Consider the following 22,720-nt stretch of genomic DNA (forward strand, 5'->3'; position numbering starts at 1 on the left):
TGGCTTCTTTCCTCTCCCTCTTACTCTTATACTTGGAATATTCCATTTTATAATTTGATGTAATAATAACGTTTAAAATGATTTTAAATAAAATATTGACACTTAAACTAGGTTAATATATATTGTCATTAGTCTCAGATGTATTCATAAAAATGTAATAATCGATACAGTAACACTTTCTCACATGCTCCATGTATTAAAGTTTGCATCTGTAATTGAAGGTAATATATAACGAAACAAAATGTTTATATTATCAATAGTTATAAAAGATATCTTATTTTCACGTAAAAAAACAAAATAAGACAGAAGAAACAGACAATCACTCGATATGTCTATCCAGGACATTCTATAATTCATTCCAAATTTCTAATATCGACATACATGAATATTTTTGTGTGTGTGAATATTATATTTCGATACTTTTATCTTTCTTCACTAAGAACATCTTAAAATATTAACTTTTTACCAACATAAAACAGTCGAAGTAGGAACAGGCTGAAAATAACAACGAATTATAAGCTCTGTTCTGGGGATGTAAGCTTGTTTGTCCCATCTTTGATATAATTCGTTTTTTTCTGTATTTACACTCAACTTACGTATAAATTATTGTATTGTGCTGTTTATACTTAGTAGCCTAACTTTGTTTCTGTTTACTAAATTGAATTTCACAGTAAAATACTCGGAAACTCTAAATTATAAAAGCCACACAGATTAAATAGCTTAATTTTTACAATATCAACTTAAAATGGATAAAAGCATTATTAAATAATTATTATTTATTCGTGTATATCGACTTCTTTCGAAGAAATACTCATTTATTGTACGGTTTATGTAAGCTGAAAAATTAAATTTTAAACATATTTCTTCATATTTCTTGGTGTTAGCTTTCGGTCACGTGATCAATTTGCCGGCATAATTCTTACAGTGATCTTTGTCATATCTAATTTGCGTATTAGTGATAGTACATTACTAATCTTTATTAAACAGATTTAGACATTTTATATTACTTAAATTTGACTGGATTAGTAAAATAATTATATAAAATTTTTAGTGTTTTGCTTTTAGAAAAGCTTCAAAGCCACGTGACATAACAGTCATCCGATGTTTCGCGGGAGATTTTGCGCAATGATCTTTTTTATATCTAATTTGCATAATTATAATGGTAAATTATTAATCTTTATTAAACAGATTTAGTTATTGTGTATTAATTAAATTCATCGGTTTTTGTGGAAGAATTCTTTAAAACTTTTAGCGTTTATTTAGAAACTTTTTGTCACCTGATGACATTGGACAAGAGCATTTTCGTTTTGTCTATTGTATATGATCAGTTCGCGCCAGATTTCGTGGAGTGTGGTTTGGTGTTTGTATTTTCTCATTATCTTTTGAAGTTCACTGCGATAAATTTTTATTACGTGGATTGATAGATTTTGCGTTGATTGTAATGGATATTCTAAGGCGTAAAGTTTACTGTGAATTAGTTCTAAATTCAGAAAGAAAAGTTGAAAATAATTTATTTTTCGACAATTAACGAGAACTGATCTTTGGATATAATACTTGGATATAAGTGGAAGTATGTATTATTGGACTACTAATTTATTTGTGCATATAATTATGTAGTTCTAGTTTCGAAACATTTGTTTTTTAGTATTTATAAGCGTGTTATTTAGACATGTGTACCAATTTAGTGCTAAAACGTAGAACTACATCAAAGACCGATTAGAGGTTTTTAGAAAAACTTATCCTTTAACAATTTGATTTGATTATTATGGTTAGTGTTCATGTGTATTGTTGTACTGTAAATTACTTCGTTTTACTATGTTAGAGAAAGTAGGTCGCACATTGGATTGAGGACTGTTCACTTTTCAGAGTGAAGCGGACCCTCTCAGTGAAGTGTGTTTTAGGGAAGTTATGCATTTTTTTTCTGATGCATGCCAATGATGAATATTGATTTCAAAATTAAATATTAGTCAATGACGATCTCATATGTAATAAATCTGAAGATGAATATAAAAATATTTCTACATTTTTTTCATTGTTTTGTTGTTTCTTAAAGTTTAATTTATTTAAATTTATTATACGTAAAGTAAGTTTATTTACCAAATGCTAATATTTTAAACCGCTTTAATATTTCGGTGTAAATTTGAACAACGAATTTTAAAATTTTAAATAAAAGATATACTGAAATTTTCTTTTATTTACAATGATTACGTCACTTCTACAGAAAGTAGAACACGAGACGACCTTCACTCACATTTCAGTCTGGGGGGAAAGGTCGCCAGGCATCGTAGTTGTAAACGTTACAACCTTTACGTCATCTATTGTTGTGGATGAAATTCGTTAACTGTCAATTACATTTTCTTGAATTTGATTCGCAGGTTGGAAAAAATCGTCATGACTTAAATGCCTAAAACTTTAAAAAATTATATAAAATTGAAAATAAATTCAAAAGTTTTGAAAAAATCGTATCGGATGGAAAATCAAAAAAGAATTTAATATAAATTTGAAAAAAAATTTTTAGCAAAAAATTACCGTGAAAAAAATTCATATATAAAAAAATTATGTGACAATAAAGAACGATTTTTTCTTTACTAGACGTAACTGTTTAAAATTTTTTTTTCCTAAACGGAAACGAAAAAAACGCGTGTGAAAATTTTTAAAAAATTTCCCACGATTTACTTCCACAACTAAGTGGTAGCGCTGCGTCTGACTGTTCCACTGTTAAGAGGTTAAGATGTCCCAATGAGCAACCGGCTTGTTACATCAACACTGTCTTTTAGAGACAAGAGACGATGACCAGAATACAGCCTCTGAATTTATCACTAATCCTCCCATTACCCGCCGGTTGTGTAGGCAGCGTCTAGTACGTCGCGGTGGCCATTTATTTAAATTCAGTTCGAACAGAATATGTAGTCGACTTAAAGCTAATAATTGCTACTTACTAATTTTACAAATTTTTATTCACTCTTATTTACTAAACGTGCACGTATTTATGTTATGAATATACATCTCATGCCTAACACAACATGTGGCAATGTGAAAAAGTACAGTTTCTATTTTTTATCGAGGAAATTTAAACAAAAATAGTAGAGTTAATAATTATGAATAATAAATAAATTTTTGGTATAAAACAGATTTCGCAAGGTGTCCAGCATTTATCTAGTTGCGTGAAGTGTAATTTTCCATTGATATATTAACTACTATAACACTACAGGTATCTCGTTATAATATTACTATATTACTTGATCCCATTGATCCTATTGATATATTACTATAACTTTCCAGGTTTCTGGAACGAAACTAGACACGTCGTAAACAAGCAACGTTTATTTAAATTGAAAATATACAGTCATATAAGAGCACAGTACGAGTTGGCAGAGAATTTCCGCAAAAAACCCGAAAACGCCACCTCCTATTCTCCCCGCTACGGGCATTCCAACTACAATGCCAGAATCTATTTTCTCCGCTAAGGGCACCCTAATATTCACAATAACTCTTGACAATACAATTTTAACATTTCTTGAAACCAGTTGTTTATTTGAAGCCATTGTTGTCGAATACAAGATTTTCGAAAGCGCATTAATTTTAAGATTATGAGTGGTGAAAGTAAGTTAAATTATCTTATTTTGTGTTTAATTAAATTAGTTATGTTATGGCAAGACCTTAATTAAAATAAAAACAATTCTTCAATGCTGATTTTCACGGCATAATTTAAGAAATTTACACCTGTCATTTATGACACTTATTTGTAAAAATTACTCTACTAATCAAATTTCCGATGCCATCAGTTGATAAAGATACGTTGTTCTTAATTATTTTAATTATTTTTACTCTTCCGCTGTTATATATAATGGAAAAAGAGTAGTTAGCGATCGATGAAAAACAACTTTCCCCGACATTTTTACATTTTTGAAATCGGTGTAACTGTGAAACTTCGAGAAATGCAAAGAAATTCGTATGCTTTTTTACTACGCATGGAAGATAGTGTATGAGTATGGAATACGAATTGATTGACTCGGTTTGCAGCATAACAACTCCTTGCATTTTGTCGAAAATTGCTGAATGTTTTCAGCGAGGTTTGTGTACCATTGAAGCTATTATATTTTAATGGATAAAGTCCAGGAATAAAAGATAGAGAGATTCATCTGGAGCGATTGGACTTAATAAAGATTTTACTACGCTCAAAATTAAGCTTTTGCCATTTCGTAATGATTAATAATAGAATATTTTTTAAAAATCGTTTTATAACAGATGGCGACACACAGTTTTAAAAGTTGTTGCCCGTAAATGTTATTTGTATTTTATTGTAGCACTAATACAATATGTGTGTTAAAAAAATACATAACTATTAATTGTGAAATGTTCGTTCACAGGTGTTCGAAGACAATATTTTCGAGGTGATTTGTCTTTGATGGATAATAATCAGGTGAGTGTAACAGAAAATTGTAAATTATATTGTTTTACTTTCATAAAAAGTGAACTCAAATAGCGTGTTAAGATAATTTCCTGTTAAATGTACACAAAGAAAACATTGTTTATTCGTTAGATGTTTGTTTCTTCACTACATTTACATTCGGAAAATATTTTATTAACTTAAAATAATTGTTGTCAGTTAAAGATTAAATTAAAATGTTCAACAATATTGAAGTCTAAGTTAACATTTTTAAAATTAAAGTTTAAAGTTATATTTAAAACAGTGTTTATTAATTTTGTGCTTGCTATTTCAGTCACCTCCAAAAATGGTCGCAAATGGACCATTTTATGATAGAATTAATTGTGTAGCACCATATGCAGTAATGGTTAATGGGCCACCTCATGAAATAACCGGAAGTGAGCTTGCTCCCGAAATAATATATTATGTATGTCTTTCCGGACTCTTTGCTTATGTACCACCTCGCGGAATGACAGGAAGGGCCCCCCCGCTCGACACAATTCATCATACAGCGAATTACAAAGTTATTGTTTATGGGCCCCCACAAGGATTAAACAGAAATCTGCAACCTCCTGACATACTGCATTACTTTTGTCCTGCAGGGATAATCACTTACAAACCATCTACAGCAGGGGTGGCCGACCGGTCGATCGCCATGCCAATTTTAGTCGATCGCTAGCGATGTCTTGACTTAATGTATTATATTTGTAACCGAACGCAACTGTATGCATGCAGTTATGACTCGACTCATAAGCAATGAGTGCACTTTGTACAGAAACAGTGTATAAACATAGTATGTATTTCACACTTTCCCCCTCCCCTCTTAGACTATGCCTATGACAACAAGTCGATCGCGACACATTTTTACGATAAAAAGTAGATCTTATGTGCACAAAAGTTGGCCACCCCTGATCTACAGCAATGAACAAAAATTCGACTTCTGACATAAGCGATTGTGGGCAGTCTTCCGTAACTTAGCAAGAGTACAAGGAACAGTTTTCTACTGGTAAACATTTTGTATGTTGGAATAGAAATAGTTCGATATAACTTAGTTTTAGTTGTTTTTATTTTTTTTATTTGAAAAAAAACAAATATAACTTAGGTTTAGTTTTTTTATTTTTCTTATTCTGAAGAAACCAAGAAATTACTTTTAGTTTTTTTTATTTTTCTTATTTGAAAAAATTAAAAAATTAGATTGTTTTTTTATTTTTTTTATTTGAAAAAACAAATATAACTTAGTTTCAGTTTTTTTTATTTCTCTTATTTGAAAAAAACAAATATAACTTAGTTTTAGTTTTTTATTTTTCTTATTTGAAAAAAACAAAAAAATTATAGTTTCTTTATTTTTTATATCTATTGGAAAAAAACAAAAAAATTAGTTATAGCTTTTATATTTTTTATTTTTATTGAAAAAAACAAAAAATAAGTTATAGTTTTTTTATTTTTCATTTTTATTTAAAAAACAAAAAAATTAGTTATAGTTTCTTTTTTTAACATTTGTATTGGAAATAAACAAAAAAGTTAGTTATAGTTATTTTATTTGTATTATTACAAAAAAAATTTTAAAAAAATTAGGTTTAGTTTCATTATTATTTAAAAAAGAAAAAATTTAGTTTTAATTTTTTTATTTTTCATTTTTTTGCAAAAAAACAAGAAAATTAGTCATAGTTTATTTTCGATTTACATTTCAAACAGGAAAATAGTAATAATATATATAAATTTATTTTCCAAGGGAATTTCCCCTATATTGGGGGGAATACAGATAGTAATATTAAGTTACATTTTATTTTATGTACATATGTAGGAAAAGACATAATATAGAAACATAGATCAATAAGTTTACATGATTCACCAAAGTAACATTAATTGATGTTTTAACAACTAAAAAAATACAAGTTGCCTTAGTCATTCATTTTCTAAATTCAAAGTTGTATTGGTAATCGATTGTTAGATAGTACAGAGAATTTTCTCAGTAAATTTAACAAAAAAGTTGAAAATTTTATAAGCATCTTTTTTATTAATGTTGTTTAGTTTATTTTTAAAGTCAATAGGTGATTTTAAGCAGCATATATTTTTGATATTGCATTTTTCTCGTATATTATTCAAGAGTTGACAGTTTTGTAGAAGGTGAAACACCGAGAAGTCTTCTTGTTGACATAGCAGGCAGTATTTATTTGAAAGATTTATATAAGTGTTATTAATAAAAAGTGAGTATTTATTTAAACGTAGTTAAATTATTAATCGTTTTACATTCAGGTCTACTGGTAGCCATATATAAGGTTGGAACGAAGGAATATTTAAGATATTGGTGTACCAGGGATGATAATTGCTTTGGGTTAAGGAAAGCTGGTCTTTATTGATTGATTGAGCGATAGCAGAATTCATCAAGAGAGTGTAACCATATTTCCAGTCCTGAATTGAGTCTGTAAACAATAGTTCCGATATTCCAAAAGAATTTAATATTCTTCGAATTTTATATTGCCATAACTGTTTGTTATTGTTATTTTTACTTTGTTTTACCATTTCTTGGTATAATGATTTAATATTGTCGTCACTTTTATATTTAAGTCTGTAGTAAAATTTTATTATTCTTTTTAACAATTGAGGAAAGATCCAGGAACGAGATGTTTCGTGTCGAATGGCATATCCAGGTATAGTATTTTCTAGTTGCAGCAATTTACGTAGGAAATAGATATGCAAAGATTCAAGACTGTAAATGTAGTCCAAGCCCCAAATTGGACTGGCATAATAAATGATAGGACTTATTGTAGTATTATAAAGCTTAAGATGAATATTTAAATTTGACGTTTTCATTGTTGAACATAAAAATAAGAGGTTATCAATTGCCTTTTTGACTCTGACATTTAACTTTGACACTTGATGCTTAAAGGTTAAGTTCCAATCAAATTCTACTCCCAAATATTTGACTTCATTAGTTATTTGTAGTAGAGTGTTTTCGTGGTAAATTTTCAAATCCTTGTTAGCTAGTTTTTTGTTTTTGCGAAATATGACAATGTTGGTTTTTGTAGGATTTATTTCAAGGTAAATTGAGTTGAGATACTGATTAAGTTGATTGATTTTGCGTTGCAGAGATATTTTGTTTGGAGCCAAAATTACTAAGTCGTCAGCGAAAAGGATGTAATGAAAAAAGGTATTGTTTATCTCAATGCCATCTGAGGAATAATTAAAAAGTTGATCAATGTCCCTTAAATAAAAATTAAACAGATATGGTGACAGAGGATCTCCTTGTAGAACAAGGAACAACGTGAAAGATTTAGAGGAGGAGATATCGAATTACCATGTTCGATTCTAACAGTATAATTACCATATAATTGTTTTATTGAAGAAGTGAATTTGACACTTGCACCACTAGCTTTTAATTTATTTATTAATAGTGGTGTGTAGATTGAGTCGAAGGCTTTTTTAATGCCTATAAATGCGGTGTAGACTTTCCTGTGTTTTTTTAAAAGATGTAGTTGAATTATCATTAATAGGATAAATATAGCAGATTCTGTTCCTTTGTTTTTTGTAAAGGCGTATTGAAATTTGGCTTCTAAATCATTAGTTTTAGTCCATTGTTGAAACCTGTTTGCGATTATGGAGGTAAAACATTTTCTTAACGTTGATAGCAATGCGATAGGTCTATAGTTATTTGGAGATGATTTGTCACCCTTTTTATAAATCATGGTTAGATTAACTGTATTCCAAGATTCGGGAAAAGTAGATGTTTTATACATAGTGTTATATAAATGAAGTAATTTTGATCTAGAGCTATTAGACATTAATTTTAAAAATTTCGTGGGAATATTATCATGACCTGAAGCTGTGTGGCTTTTAGTTTTTTGAATTGCATTATTTAATTCTTCGATTGTAAAATCGGCATCTAGATATTCGTCGTAATCTTTAGCGCTATTTATTGTTAAAGGTTTTAGGTAAATACTTGGGTAACGCTGAAAAAAGTTTTTCCAGGTATCAAAGTCAATAGTTGTAGAGATTTCGTTTATACAAGGTTTAGGTCGGTATTTCCTTACAGTGGACCAAAAAAATTTATTATCCTTATTACATTGAATTAAATTTGATTCGAGCTTTCTAAAATAGTTTTTCTTTTTTGTCTTAATTAGGTTATTATACATTCGTTTAGCATCCTTATAATTATTAAAGTTGATTTCATTTGAATATAGTCTGAACGTTTTTAGTTTTGCTAATTTTTCCTTCTTCATATTATGGCAGTCGTAGTCAAACCATCCCTGTTCAGGTTTTTTATGAAGTTTCTTCCTGTCGCTATTCACAGTTATATAATTATTCATTATATTTATCATTAGGTTATATATTTCTTCACTGTTAAATTCTGTAATTTTCGGTATATTATCAAATTGGTTTTCAAATTCATTGGCGTATTTATTTAGTTTATATTGTATGCTTATTTTTCCTTCCAAGATATTTTTAGAGTTTTTTTCCATAAAGAATAAGAAAGTTGTTTTTATGGGAAAGTGATCCGAAATATCAAAATCAAGAACATCAAATCGTAAGCAGTAATCAAATAATAGCTCCGAACACATCGTGTAATCAATAGTTGATTTTCCATTATAAGTTAGGCAGGTATATTCAGCAGGGATATCATTCTTAATCCGTCCGTTTATTATATACATTTTGAGATTTTTTATTATTTCAATTAACTTTTGACCGAGGTTATTTAAGTGCTTATCTTTTGATTGACGGATATTTTGTATTAAAAGGTTGTTGCCAGTATATTCAGAGTCCATTATCTCTGCAATTCTCGCGTTGAAATCGCCGACTAATAAGCAGTAAGGAGTCATGTAGTGCCAAAGTTCTATTTGTTTAGAAATTTCATTCAATATTAATATGTCTTCAGGTGGATTATATATGAGCATCAAATTCATTAGGTTATTCGTAGTATTATTTAAAGTTGGTTTCATGAATTGAATAAGTAGCAAAATGAAGTTGTTAGATTTTTTTTGTCTGTAGAATTTTACAAAGAGCTTTTTTTATTAGTAAACACAGGCCTCCGCTTGGACGACCTGGACCTATTTGTTTTTTTGCTAAAGTTGATACCAATGTATAATTTTCAAAGAAGCTTGAGTTATAGATTGATTCTGAGGTTATCCAGGTTTCAGTAATTGCGATAATATCCGGATCGTGCTTTAAATTAAAATTATTTAGTTGTGGTATTTTATTTTTGAGGCCTTGGCTATTCCAATTTATTATTGTTAAATGTTGATTTTTAGTACATGATTCGCGATATTGAGTTTTCTCTCTCTTGTTGATCTGTCATTTAGATATAGTTGGTATTTCTGATGATGGGAGAAATGTATCGACATATACCAGTTTTCCCGTTCTTATACTGTAAGTTATCTTTTCTCGTCCAATTATTAAAATATCGTTCCGTAGTTTTACCTGGGGATTTTGTTTCCGTAGTTCGTGAAAGTTTGATAGTAAATTTTTACGTCTAGTTCTTGAGTTAATAGTTAGGTCCGGAGAGATCTGGGCATTTTGCCAGTCACCGAGAAGATTTTGTTGTTTTCTACGTATAAATGAAGAAAAAATGAGGTCTCTCGTTTGGTTATTATTGAAAGTGATTCTAATTGTTAGATTTGGAGTTTTTGACAGTTGAATAATCTCAAGTATATCCTTTTGAATTATTTCTTGTAAGTTTAATGTATTAGTAATAAAGTTGAGTATTTCTGCTTTTGAAGTGTTTTTAGAAGTTGGATAATTATAAATAATTATATTGTTGTAACGTTGTTCGTTTGTTAACGAATCCATTTTAAATTGTGAAAGATCTTTATCCGTTTGTAGCTTATCTATTTCTTGCTTCAAGCTATTAATCTCTGCTTCCATTTTTTTCTGAGTTTCTTTCGTTTCTCGAATATTTTTGTGAATAGTATCAAGTTCCTGTTTGATAATTATCATTTGATTAAATAGTTTGTCGTTAGTTTTATTTATCAAGTCCGAAATTTTGTCCCAAAGCATAGAATTAGTGGTGTCTAAGGAAATGTCCGGTTTGTTAGTCGAAGTTTGTTCAGAGATAGTTGACTCACCTGGAGTTTCATTTGCACCAGTTTGCGATGGTTTTCGAGTATGATTTCCTTTTTCGATACTTTCTTCCTGAAGGTTTTTTTCGGGGCAAAAATTAAAGTCCATTATCGTTTTAGAGCTTGATGGAGATGACTGGTTCTTCTTTGTTCCTGGTTGGGCACGACTTAATGGAGGTCTTCCTCGTTTGGGTGGTGAGCGTTGCATAATAATTATTTTTGATATAGCCAATATAAGTTATAATAAATAATTAATTAATAATAACAGTTTTAACTTATTAGTGATAGTTAATGTTTAAAAAACGATGAAATTCTTATTCTTGGTGTAGAAAGCCGAGTGCTTCAAAAAATTCGTTAGTAGCCTCGACGGAAGAACACGCCCCCCTCGGAAAATAGTAATAATTAATTTTTTTTATTTTCATTAAAAAAATAAAATTATTTTCAATTTCTTTAATTTTAATTCTGTGTAAAATAAGTATGTTCTTTATTTATTTACTGGATATTGAAAAATTTTTTCAAATTTTTTTCACTTATTTTATATTGTTGCTTCCTAAAGTTTTAACGAAAAATAAATATGTTATATTTTAATGTAAAAAATGTATGCCTTATATTAAATGTTTTGAATAAAGTTTATGAATTAATTATAGTAATATTCAAAATAACCACTCAGTCGGTTTTACGAAACACAAAGTTTATATTTATAATACAAATGTACAAAATGATACAAAGTAGCGTTACAATTAATTATGCACAAACACTAGTCCAAACAACAACCAACTATACCCGTACAAGTTCGTCGAAAAGAACTCCTTACGATCAAACAGACTTGTAGTTAACCACACCTCCGAGTCAGGAACAAGTTCGTACTAAACCACTGGAGTTTACTTTCCCCAGATTTCCGTAGCGTCCAAAGAGAGAGCCAGTTAGAACTTCGGTAACAACGATCCTGATCCTGATCCGATCCGATCCGATCGATCCGATCCGATCCGATCTTCCCGATACGAACCTCTGTTCCCGCCGAAACTACTCCTTAAATAGTGTCCAACGTTCGAACCCTCCGCCAATCAAATTCGACTGTTTACACAACATCCGGCCAACGGTCATTTTCCGCCAGCCAATCGTCCGTCGATCGGCGATTTAAAACTCAACGGTTCTTCTAACGGCTCTTTCTAACGGTCCTTCTAACGGTTCTTCCGTTACGAAAGTTCATTAACTTAAACCAGGGCGGGAATCGCGCGCCTAGGCGTTTCCATACCCTACAATTATTAAATCGTTTTTTTTAAAGAAAATAATTTATCGCCACTTCACAATATTGTTATCATTTAACATCTGAATATAAATCACTATAAAAATAATAAATGATATTTCATTTACATAGCATTATAAAATATAATTTAAGTATACAAGGCTTTAAAAATATATAAATCATTTAAACATAAACTTTTTTACTTACTGTGTTGTAATATATACACACAGAGCGTCCGAGGCTTACATACGTTCACAAGATATTAAATTGTCAGCATTAAGATTTGTGTCAGTGGATTGAGAGAGAGTAAGGCAACAAAACACATCGGTGATCTGCCGAAGGGAGAAACTGTTCGCAGGACTTCCTATTTGGAAACTGGACTTTGTTTAGGTGTTAGACACATGAAGAAAACCCGGAACATGCTGGCCAGTCCGTTGGTCAGGCATTAACCAAAGACCAATTACCAATGTTTGATTGTTTTATTTATTCGGCCACTGGTAGGCTTGATTTGTATCATTGTGTAAGCAGTTTACGGTCACCTTGTGTATATACATACGAGAAATTTCCTTGTTAATCATGATGGAATACTTTTTATGAAAAAGTAGAGATTAAAAAATGTGTGTAGCAGAGGTTTGAAGACAATGGAAGAATACAAGCTAATATTTTTTAAATAAAGTTGTTTGTTCTGTCTATTGTGACATAAAGAGCAACAAAACAAAATTTTACCTGGAGTAGATAGAAATAGGAGTTTCAGGGATTTTACATACTTACACGTAAAGAGATGATGGCTTTTACATTAAAACTAGCAAATGAGCCCGGTGTTGCTGAAGCAAAATGTAACGATAGCGAAGATTATGATTATTAGATTATAGCTGATTTTTCCCATTTATACTAGGTGCATAAATTAGGCTCAACCTCTTCCGAGACTAATTAGAAACTTATATGATAAGTCTAGATATATGTTTAATCTCTCGTAAAACGTAACATCTAAAATAGTTTAGTTAAATCTGAATTTATGGTATTCCATAAGTTTTTCTTCCATTTATGGTGGGAGAAATTTTGGAAAACTCTATGTTTGTCTACATTCTCGTGACACACTTTAAATGTGTACAAAATTTTAAATTTCAACTTGCAATTGTTTGGGCTCTGAGCTTAATATTATCATCTTAGGTTATGTGAGTTATATTCGGTTAACACCGATGGCTGTGTACTATGCCGGACCAGAGTCGAGGCATAGTAACCATAACAAAAATTTAAAAAGTGTCTGTATTCAGGATTTTTTTCGCAACATGACGTGTGTTCAATATAGTGGCTTTCTGTAGTGTGATGTATGTGTTTTTATTCAATGTAATGTGCCCAGGCTTTTGTGTAGTGTCTGTGGTATGTCATTTGTAAAGGAGAGAACAACAAGTACAATAAGCACCCTATTAATCTTCCTCTGATGCCTTATTTTGTGGCAAGTTCTGTGTGCATACTGACTTTTTCATTTCATATATTTTGTACGTTGTGATTTTATGGAATGCTATGTCTATAATTTATGTGATTTTATTGTGTTTGTCAACGAGTGTGATGTCTGGTGTGTTGTGGTAAATTGTTTATCTGTGATTATATCTCTGTCACAGCACATTTGGTGCATGTTGTTTTCCAATAGTGTCTGTATGATGTATTTGTAGCATGGTTCGTAGATGTCTAATAATTTGTGTTTTTTGCAAATTCTTAGTGTATTATATGTCATTGTGTCTACTTGATTATGTCTATGTAAATAATTTGCATAAAGAACAACAAAACAAAATTTCACCTGGAGTAGATAGAAATAGGAGTTTTAGGGATTTTACATTCAGTACATAGTAGTTAACAATTTGTGCAGCTATATTTTTCAAATAAAAACATTTATTTCAAATCATTTTTAATTTTTTATATAGTTTATCTGTAAAAACACTTTTTGGAGGGTGTTTATTTCGAGGCAATTTTTTTACTGTCAGATTCGCGTTTCAATGGAAACAATTGTTCATTGTAAAAAGTAAGCATGCTCAAGGGGTACATTATTCTTCCCAGTGGAGTGCCATCATTGGAAGTGGTGGAAGCGCCGCTTTCCTTGTATTTTCTAAAATATAAATTTTCATATTTAAACATAGTTTGAATTAATTAAAATTAATGTTTTATTATAATTGCATTATGTATCTTATTACAAATTTCTATACTACATGTGAAAAAAACGATCAGATTGCTATTGTATATTCGAATATCAGTGGCGAAATGAAAGCGTTGTATTTTGGAAAAAACCGGGTCGGCTTCCAAGCAGCCAGATTATAGGCATTGGCGCATGCGCTTTACAGAGCATCAACCTTACATGGTTTAGCTGGTGGAAGCTACACACGTATAACGCTTCCAATGATTCTATTCCGGATTGGTTCTGGGCTGTTAGCCGCCTGCCTGCTAGATATTCGGCCGCCCTCGCCCGATTATGAGAATCATGAGTAGACTAGATTTATAACTTAACCCAACCGATAGGAGTTTACTGGCATGTTTTTATGATAGTGCTGTGTAAAGTGTTAAAAAAAATCCATTAAAATATTTGATATATTTATTCTGCTCTCCCATCTTATATTATTTACGGTTTTCAATGTTAAACCAGTAATATTACGATTTAGTATGTCTCATCTATAAGGGAATGCGGGTAAATTTACGATTTATATATCCGTTGTCATAAAAATTTGTCTTTCCACTGAAAGACGCCAAAAAACGGTTAATTTAGAGAAAAATTTATTAGTTTAAAAAAAAACATAGGTAAAAGTCATCTGTACTCGGACACCCATTGTTTATATAAAACTGCGAGACAGAAACCATAAATCGCGGAAGAAAGTCGTCTTATGATCGGTGGAAGATGGAATTCATCATCGATTTTCACTTTTCTCGCGCTCCAGGTAGGAGTCTCGTTACGCTTATTAACAAGGGACTAAACACTCGGGAAGCGTGACTAAGGGAGAACGACCAATCAAAATAGACGAAAGAAAGAACGGAGATTGATATAATCCCCAACCGAGGACACCTCACGCTCGGTTAACGTTCCGAATAACCAAAACGCCGTGTATTAAGGCGCAAAAAAAAGCAGTTTCTCATCTATGTTTCCAACCTGTAACCCTGCCACTTCGGACTTCGTCTGTTGGCGTCGGCGACACGGTCTAAGTCTCCCCACCTGTCTTTTGGACTTATCAACGCCACTGCCACGGGGCCACCTTCAATAGACGATCAAAGACCTCATCGACGCCCAGAACGTCCGAACAGCTGATTGTCCTACAGCATACTATTTTGTATATAGTGTAAGTTTATTTTATGTTAAAATAGACGGTTTTGTTAGATATTTGTCGTCTTTGTTTCCTCCGCTACCACTCTCATACGAATGGACTTTAGACCCTCACTGACAAGCAATTAATTGATTACCCCTGGAAGTCGGCTTCTTACAAAAACACAGCTTCCCTATCATCAAATGTCACGGCAAGCCGTTGATTCTTCCTACTTCATAGTAGTTTCATGAAATTGACGTGTACAGTACTCAAAAATCGTTTCAGGATACTTCATTCATGATAATAATTAACGGAGAATATATTGGATTCCATTATTTTGGAGCGATTGTGGTGAGAAAAGAGTTCACAATTAAAGTGGGTATTTTTCAGAATTTTACTAGAAATATTATCGAAATTTTAGGATAATTTTATTACACGAAAATCTGTCTAAAACGGATTCTGTAAAAAATTGAAACATGCCTAAATAGAACCGTTTGCTTTATAAAATTGTACAAAAAATCAAAAACCTGTCTAAAGAAATTCCCAACATTATTAGTACTGATTACGTAACATGTCCCAAGTAAAGCAAATTATATTTGTCTTGTGTAACAGCAACTAAATTTTATATCATGAATAATGCTGTTGTTTTAAAACATGGATGACGGATCATTTCTCAGATATAAGACTATAATTTATTTGTTTAACATTGTGCTTTTGTTGTCTGAAAAATAATTGTGACAATATAACATATTTTACCCCTTTAACTCCTATAACCTTTAACTGACGTTTCTTCGTTAATAAAACCATAAGCTTATATTGAATAAAAACCTCTAAATAGGAAAATTCTGCTCAGCGCCGTTGCTAGAGGCGCTCTACATGGGACACTTTTGGCACGTGCCCCATATTTGTCTGGATCGCCTATTTTCTGATGCCCCAGTGGGCATCAAGTTTTAAATCAACAAACAACAGAAAAGTCATGACGTTAGCTTATTCTGCAAATATAAAAGAAACTAATGAACGATATTTGTCCATTGTTTCATGTAACTATTTTTATACAGTTATTTGTTCGTTGTAAGTTGACTTAAACCACATTTCTTGTTTTCAAGGTAAAGATAGCCTGGAGTGCAAACAGCTCCATCTTGTGGGCCATAGAGTTTAAACCTTCTTGCATAATCTACGATGCCCTTGTGCCTTCCATTTTTAATGTCTGCGGATGCCGCTGGCCTTTCCTAAAACGGAACGTTTTAAAGAAATTTTACTGTAAATTTTTATTTATAAATTAAGACAATTCGAACTTTTTGATATATCAGTAGGGGAAGGCGGGGCAAGATGAGGACGTTAAAGTTTGAAAAGTCATAAAATGGCAACAATTTTAATGAGAACGATAACTTTTTATTCTCAGCAACTACAACATTTGATCATATATAATACAAAATTTAATTTTTAAAAAACGTTTTTAAGAACAAGAAAATTTAATATTTTAAAATTACATGTAAATGCACCATCTTGCCCCACCCATGGGGTAAGATGGGGGTATTATTTTTATATACAAGAAGGACAAAGTGTTGTTTTGTTCAATATTGTGCGCATTTATCAGAACAGCTACATTTAGCCCAACTCTCTGGAGATGCAGAGTATAACCCTCCACAATAGAGGCATTCTGTGTTATTTGTCTTTTGTTCCTTGTTAGGCTTACCCTTGCGGATGCCTGTAACTTTTAATTTTACGAAATTGCTTTCGGTAAACAGAGACCGTTTTCCTGGGAGTGCCGAAACTGCTGTTTATTGTTTTTGTTGTTCCATCAGCTGCTGCTTCTATAGTGTTTCTGTTAGGATTTCTGTTTTCTCTCTCGTACTGCTATTTTCGATTTTTTTCTTGATTCCAACGTGTGGAATTGGCATTATTTCTACGGGGGCGACTTGAATAAAAACTAAATGAGTAGGCCTACTTGTAGTGGTGTAATCAGTGACCGTTTCTGCACCCAGATTAGGCATACCTCTGTCTTCATGGTTTTGGTTGTTCCAAAACGAACATCGTGGTGTGTCCTGCTGCTGAAGGGGCCTGTTTGTAGTCTCTGCAGCAATAATGTCGGTCTCCGAAAATACTTCTGAATTCATTGGTCATATTCATGGTCAACCTGGAGTCTGACGGGTACCCCATCTTGCCCCAACATGCACTTTTCATATTGAGTGCAAACACAGGTAAACCTCATTTCAAAACTAAACAATTACAGTCTTAAAGGTTACATCGAATACCATAATATATTCATCTGAAAGGCAATGTAAAAGTTCACAATGATACGTACTTTATATAAACTTTGTAGCAGGCGTAAAATTAGATGAAGTCTTGCTGAAACACGGAAAACGTGTCTTACTTCCAAACAAAGATTTGGACCTTCTCTCGCTCCATGATCCTTTCGAGGTTGACATTTAGTTTCACAAATAACAGCTAGATGAAAGCACATCAACCACGAATAAACAGATGTCCCTGTCTTACCCCATAACCCCATCCTGCACCATCTTCCCTTATTTATAAATCATTCATAATTAAATCAATAATTTAAGATTATTATAGGAACGTAATCTTTAAAATAACATTATATGCTATATTCTTTTCCATTTTTAATTTATCGTTTCATATTCTTGGGCACTAAACGGACCTTTTTAGGCCCTTTGTTCGTTTGGCCATGTACAGTACAGTATACACGCAATGAGATCATCAGTGGGTGGAGAATAGGCACAATGTATGCAAGATAAAAAAAATCCCTGAGATTACTCACCCGAATTCGATTGTGGATCACCTAAAGCTTTTATTGCTTAATTAAAGTTTTCGAATTTTGATTGAGAAAACTGATGAAGCCAAGCGTATCGACAGTTGTATAATGTCAAATTTAAGTAAATTAGTTGACTTTGTATGTTTCGATCTAGTTTTTTTTTTTTTGTAATATTACTATATACGAACTTTTAATTTTGTAAACTGTATTATACGAAAAAGTAAAGTTTTACGTTATTCTCCTACTTAATGATGTATTTTTAATGTTTCCGAACTAAATAATACTTATTAAATTGAAACAAGCTTTACAAACTGCTTTAGGAAAGACCGTTTAACTATAAATTACTACGTCTTACTACGTTTTACTCAAACGTTGATTTCAGAAAAAGTAGGTCAGACAAAGACCGTTAGACTAATGACGTAGGCTGTTTACTTTTTCGGGTTGCTTCGGTGCTCTCGCGATAGCGCCATTTACAGAAGTCACACCTACTTTTTTCTGACGCGAGCCAATTAGGAATATTAATTTTTTTAACCAATCAGATGACGGCGGGAAGTTTAAATTCGATTTTTATTTAAAAAACAACTTTTATATTATTAATCATAATAAATAAATAAAAATGTGTGTTATGAGATTTTATTACAAAACTTTGTTTTCTATTTTCAATTGTTATACAATTGTAAAAAGCTTAATTTGGAAAATAGGGATGAGTTAGTAAATATTTACAACAAAAAATATCTTCATTAAGTCCGATCCCCTTCGGTGCCGTAAAATTTCGTTATTTCGAAACTCAAGGAATAAAAAAACACCTTTGAATTATTCAAATTTAAATTATTGGAACATTTTTGTAATTCTCGAATATAATTACGACGTTATCTTAAATTTTATTCGAGAATAACAGGAAACTTCGATTCGAGAGAAAAGAGATAAGACAGATCAAGCATATTTTAACAGTGTTATTGGCATATAACGATAGCTGTTGCAAATTGACTATTATCAGTTAGGTTTTACATGTTTTTATATTTTTTAATTTCTGAAGACAAATTCGCCCAAATAGGGATCACCATTTATTTCTTTTGCGTTCTAGACGATACATTTCTGGCGACCGACCTTCCTTTCTAGGCTACTAGCCGCCAAAAAGTTAAAAAAGTCATTTAAAGAACACAAAAATTTCCAATTAAAAACACAAAGATTTTCTAAAATCGAAACTGGTGTTATACGAACGTCTTTCTTGTTACCATCTGTACCTTCTCGGGAGTGTTTCGACCTTCTATCCACAGGGAAATGAGCGCTGGAGAAAGCGCTGGCTTTTTGTTTTCAAAAAATTAAAAAATAAACAAGAACCATCGGACGAAGAAATTACGAATGTTTTTATATGTCGTAAAAAAGCTTCTTGACTCGAAAAACTGTTGAGAAGTAAATCTCAAATACTGCAGTACAAATTACATGTGCATATATGTCTTTATATGTATTTTCTATCCAATTATTTATCCAAGTATTTCACTAATTTGCATATTTCAAACACACATTTTTCAGGTAATTTCACTAAGATAATAAAAATCTCCCATACAGGTCACTTGGGGCACGTGCCTCTCTTTGTTGTCGGATTGCCCTTATCTTAATCGTTATTGTTTGGTCGAGTTTTGGTCAAGTATTTGATTAACGCGATTTTCATATACACTGTAGAATCGAAAAATTAATTAACTGCGTTAATCAAGTAATATCGTTATATATACATATATCCATCGTTGCTATCGCGTTAATTAAATATAGTAGTAAATTATATAAAATACAGTATATATGTTATGGACAAAGTTATTAATACGACACGGTTTCAAGTCATTTTATTTTGAAATTAATAATATTTTTTCTATCGCGTAGAGGAACTACAATTTTTTCGTTAAATTCTACGCTTTGTTTTCTATCTAGTAGTATAAATTACTTCTGTATTGACGAAATTGTCTTTTTAATATTTATTTTTACGTAATTTGATGAAAAAATCACAAAATAATAAACATATCAAATTTCAACTCGCTGTAAGTTATCTGACGTTTCACCGATAATCATCGGGTTTGTTTTCAAATGGGGAAGAAAGTTCACTCATTCGTGTGAAGTCAGTAGAAATTCAGTACTACTGCTAAAAATTTTTTAAATAGATTTCGCGTTACCCCCTTTCGCGAGAGTCAATAAACGTTAATTGTTTTATGGCTCTATTAAAAAATGCTTATTTTTGGGTTTAAAATCGACTAATTGACAACTGTTTTATTTTGTTTTACTCATTAGAATGTCATCTTTAAGATTTAACAGATAGTTTTGTTAGATTTTCACACAGGAATTTTATTTTTAATTTTTAATGTGATATAGTCGTGTGTTAGGCTTAACTCGATCACCTAATTCAAAAATTGACATCGGTCAAAATATTATTCAATTTATCAAAATTCTTTGTTGATAGTTTAGATATAAATGTTTTCTCTGCACGAAATGAATCGATCGAAAAAATAATGAGGGGCCCATCAAAAATTCGGCAATTAATGACATGTTGTCGATTCTGTAATTTGTTTTTTTTATAATATAAAATATTCACACAATAAAACTGTAAAAAGGCATGCATATCAATATCTGAATGTTATCAAAATGCAATTATCAAAAATTTTATAATTTTCACAATTTGTATTATCTTAATTTAGTTTTAAAGTTTTTTGTCGCGCTTTGTGTATCGCGCGACAAAACAGTCGCAACGCGATCAAACGCAGCGATTTCATTCATAATTACTTATGTAGATCGGGCTAACTTTTCAGGTTTGTTTTGTTGTGCCGCGATGAAAAATGAATAAATAATAAAAGCAGATTATAATTAAAAGTATTTTTATCAGATTAATCTGAATTATTAGATTATAGAATAATTATAGCTATGCGATATGATTGTCGCGTAGTTGTAATTATTTTTCTTATATCTAATTCCTTAATGTTTAGGGTCTAATTAGCTAACTTCTAGTTGTTATATTTCGTATGAACGTGTAAGCATCGTTTCAAAATTGTCTGGTGGGAATTGACTGAGATTAGAACTACCCTCCACGTAAATCAAGGTTATAATGTAAACAAACGTTAGACAATCGCCCAGTGACGTAGCGTGGGTGTCAGCCGCCTGGGGCGGAGGAAAATTTCCCTGCCCTCTTATTTAGGTATTTTTACAAGATGATATTATTTATTGTGAAATTTTGCCGCTCTCACTACGCTACGCCACTGCAATCGCCGAATTAAAATTTAATTTTTATTTTAAATTTGTATTTTAATTTAAATTGACCAGTCGTAAACTGTAATATGTTTCTGATAAAATCTCAAAACAAATCGATTTCAGTCTAATTTTTAAAGAAAATCGATTTTCTTTAGAAAATTTTCCCGATCAATTTCTTCACTATGATGTAATGACGACAAAAGCAATACATTTTTACTTTTTTTCGGCACATAGGAGACCAAAGTGATCGCTTTAGTAAATGCAAACTTACTACTGTTTACTTTTCTATTTTTTATATTTAAAAATTCTGCAGGAATTTCTTTTCTATTTTTTCTGATGGTACCAACTAGCGTTAATTTGTCTTGCAATAAATCTGTAGCCAAACTGAAACTGGTGAACCAGTTATCGGTAGTTATATTACGGCCGCTGTTAACAATAGGCCTAGTTAATCTTTTCACTACACTGTCCGCAGAATTCGATACTGAGAAGGGTCCATCGGGCTGTTTTCCGCAGTAAACCTCTAAATTGTGCGTATAAAATGTTTTACTGTCTACTAGCAAGAATATTTTTATACCGTATTTATTTGGTTTACTTGGTATATACTGGCGGAATCCGCACCGCCCTCTGAATCCTTCCAGTTTCTCATCTACGGTACAGTATTCCGATACATTGTAATTCTTTATACAATTATTCGTAAATACATCTAAAAAAGTTCGGACTGCTGCTAATTTATCAAACTTTAGTCTTTCACCTCGCGTCTGTTTATCATCAAATCGGAGATTTGCTAACAAAAAACGAAAACGTCTCTCCGACATGGCCGTTCTTGCGATTTCGAATCCTGTACCGTCCGTTGTCCACATTTCGTTAACGTGACAGCGATTTACCTTTTTATACGCAGCAAGGTAAAATAATCCGATTAGTGCTTTTATTTCCTGCAGATCTGTTGTATTTGCATCACGTTCTCTTTCGTAATGCGGTTGTACTTTTTGTATTTGTTGATTTGTGTGTATGACTATGATATCTAAAATATCATCTGTTACGAACAGATTCCAACATTCAAAAATAGACCTTGCGTTTGTAGCCTCTCCAATGGGACCAGGTATAAGATAAATCAAGTTCTCTCTTCTTGTCTTCGTTGCAGGATATTCCCACATACTCCATCTGGTTCCATCGCGAGCTAGGAAAAAACAATGCTCACCTGTTTGTGATGACGAGGCTGCTACTTGTGATGATGAGGCAACTGCAGGTGAGCCTACTTCTGATATATCTTCGTTTTCCTCTTGCTCGGTGTCTGTATTCTCAGATCTAACTTCTACAAAATCACATTCTTCTTCCGAAGAAGCATCTTCATATACTATATTCTCGATCTCTGAATCGATCATAAAATCTCCGTACATTTTTACTTTACTATAGACAAGGCACTCAAATATAGTCTATTAGGCCAGGCTTGTTTCTCCTAGTTTCAACGGTGGCATTGCCTTATATACAGTTTTTAGATCTGTTGGCCGACCAATCAGGAGCTAACTCGGTTGCTCTCCTGCAAATCTGTTTCAGTTGGCATATCTGTCTCAACATGTCTAGAACTGAGGCTATCCGATATTTTCAGAAAACGAGTTCTAACGACTAAAACCAGAATTCTCCTCTCACTACTCGACAGGTCTTCTTGAATGTACTAGTCTAACTCAGAAGCAGAAATGAACTAAA

At 31.7% G+C, this 22,720-nt stretch overlaps 1 protein-coding gene across 1 annotated transcript; it reads right to left on the reverse strand.

The window, feature by feature from the left end:
- Positions 1-21,147: 21,147 nt before the first annotated feature.
- On the reverse strand, positions 21,148-22,413 carry LOC136980312 (piggyBac transposable element-derived protein 4-like). Its single transcript, XM_067276406.1, has one exon. It carries the CDS (start codon positions 22,411-22,413, stop codon positions 21,148-21,150), a length of 1,266 nt encoding a protein of 421 aa, XP_067132507.1.
- Positions 22,414-22,720: the final 307 nt, after the last annotated feature.

The sequence above is a fragment of the Centruroides vittatus genome, unplaced genomic scaffold (genome assembly GCF_030686945.1).
Source record: "Centruroides vittatus isolate TY-2023 unplaced genomic scaffold, ASM3068694v2 contig_693, whole genome shotgun sequence".
Lineage (NCBI taxonomy): Eukaryota > Metazoa > Arthropoda > Arachnida > Scorpiones > Buthidae > Centruroides > Centruroides vittatus.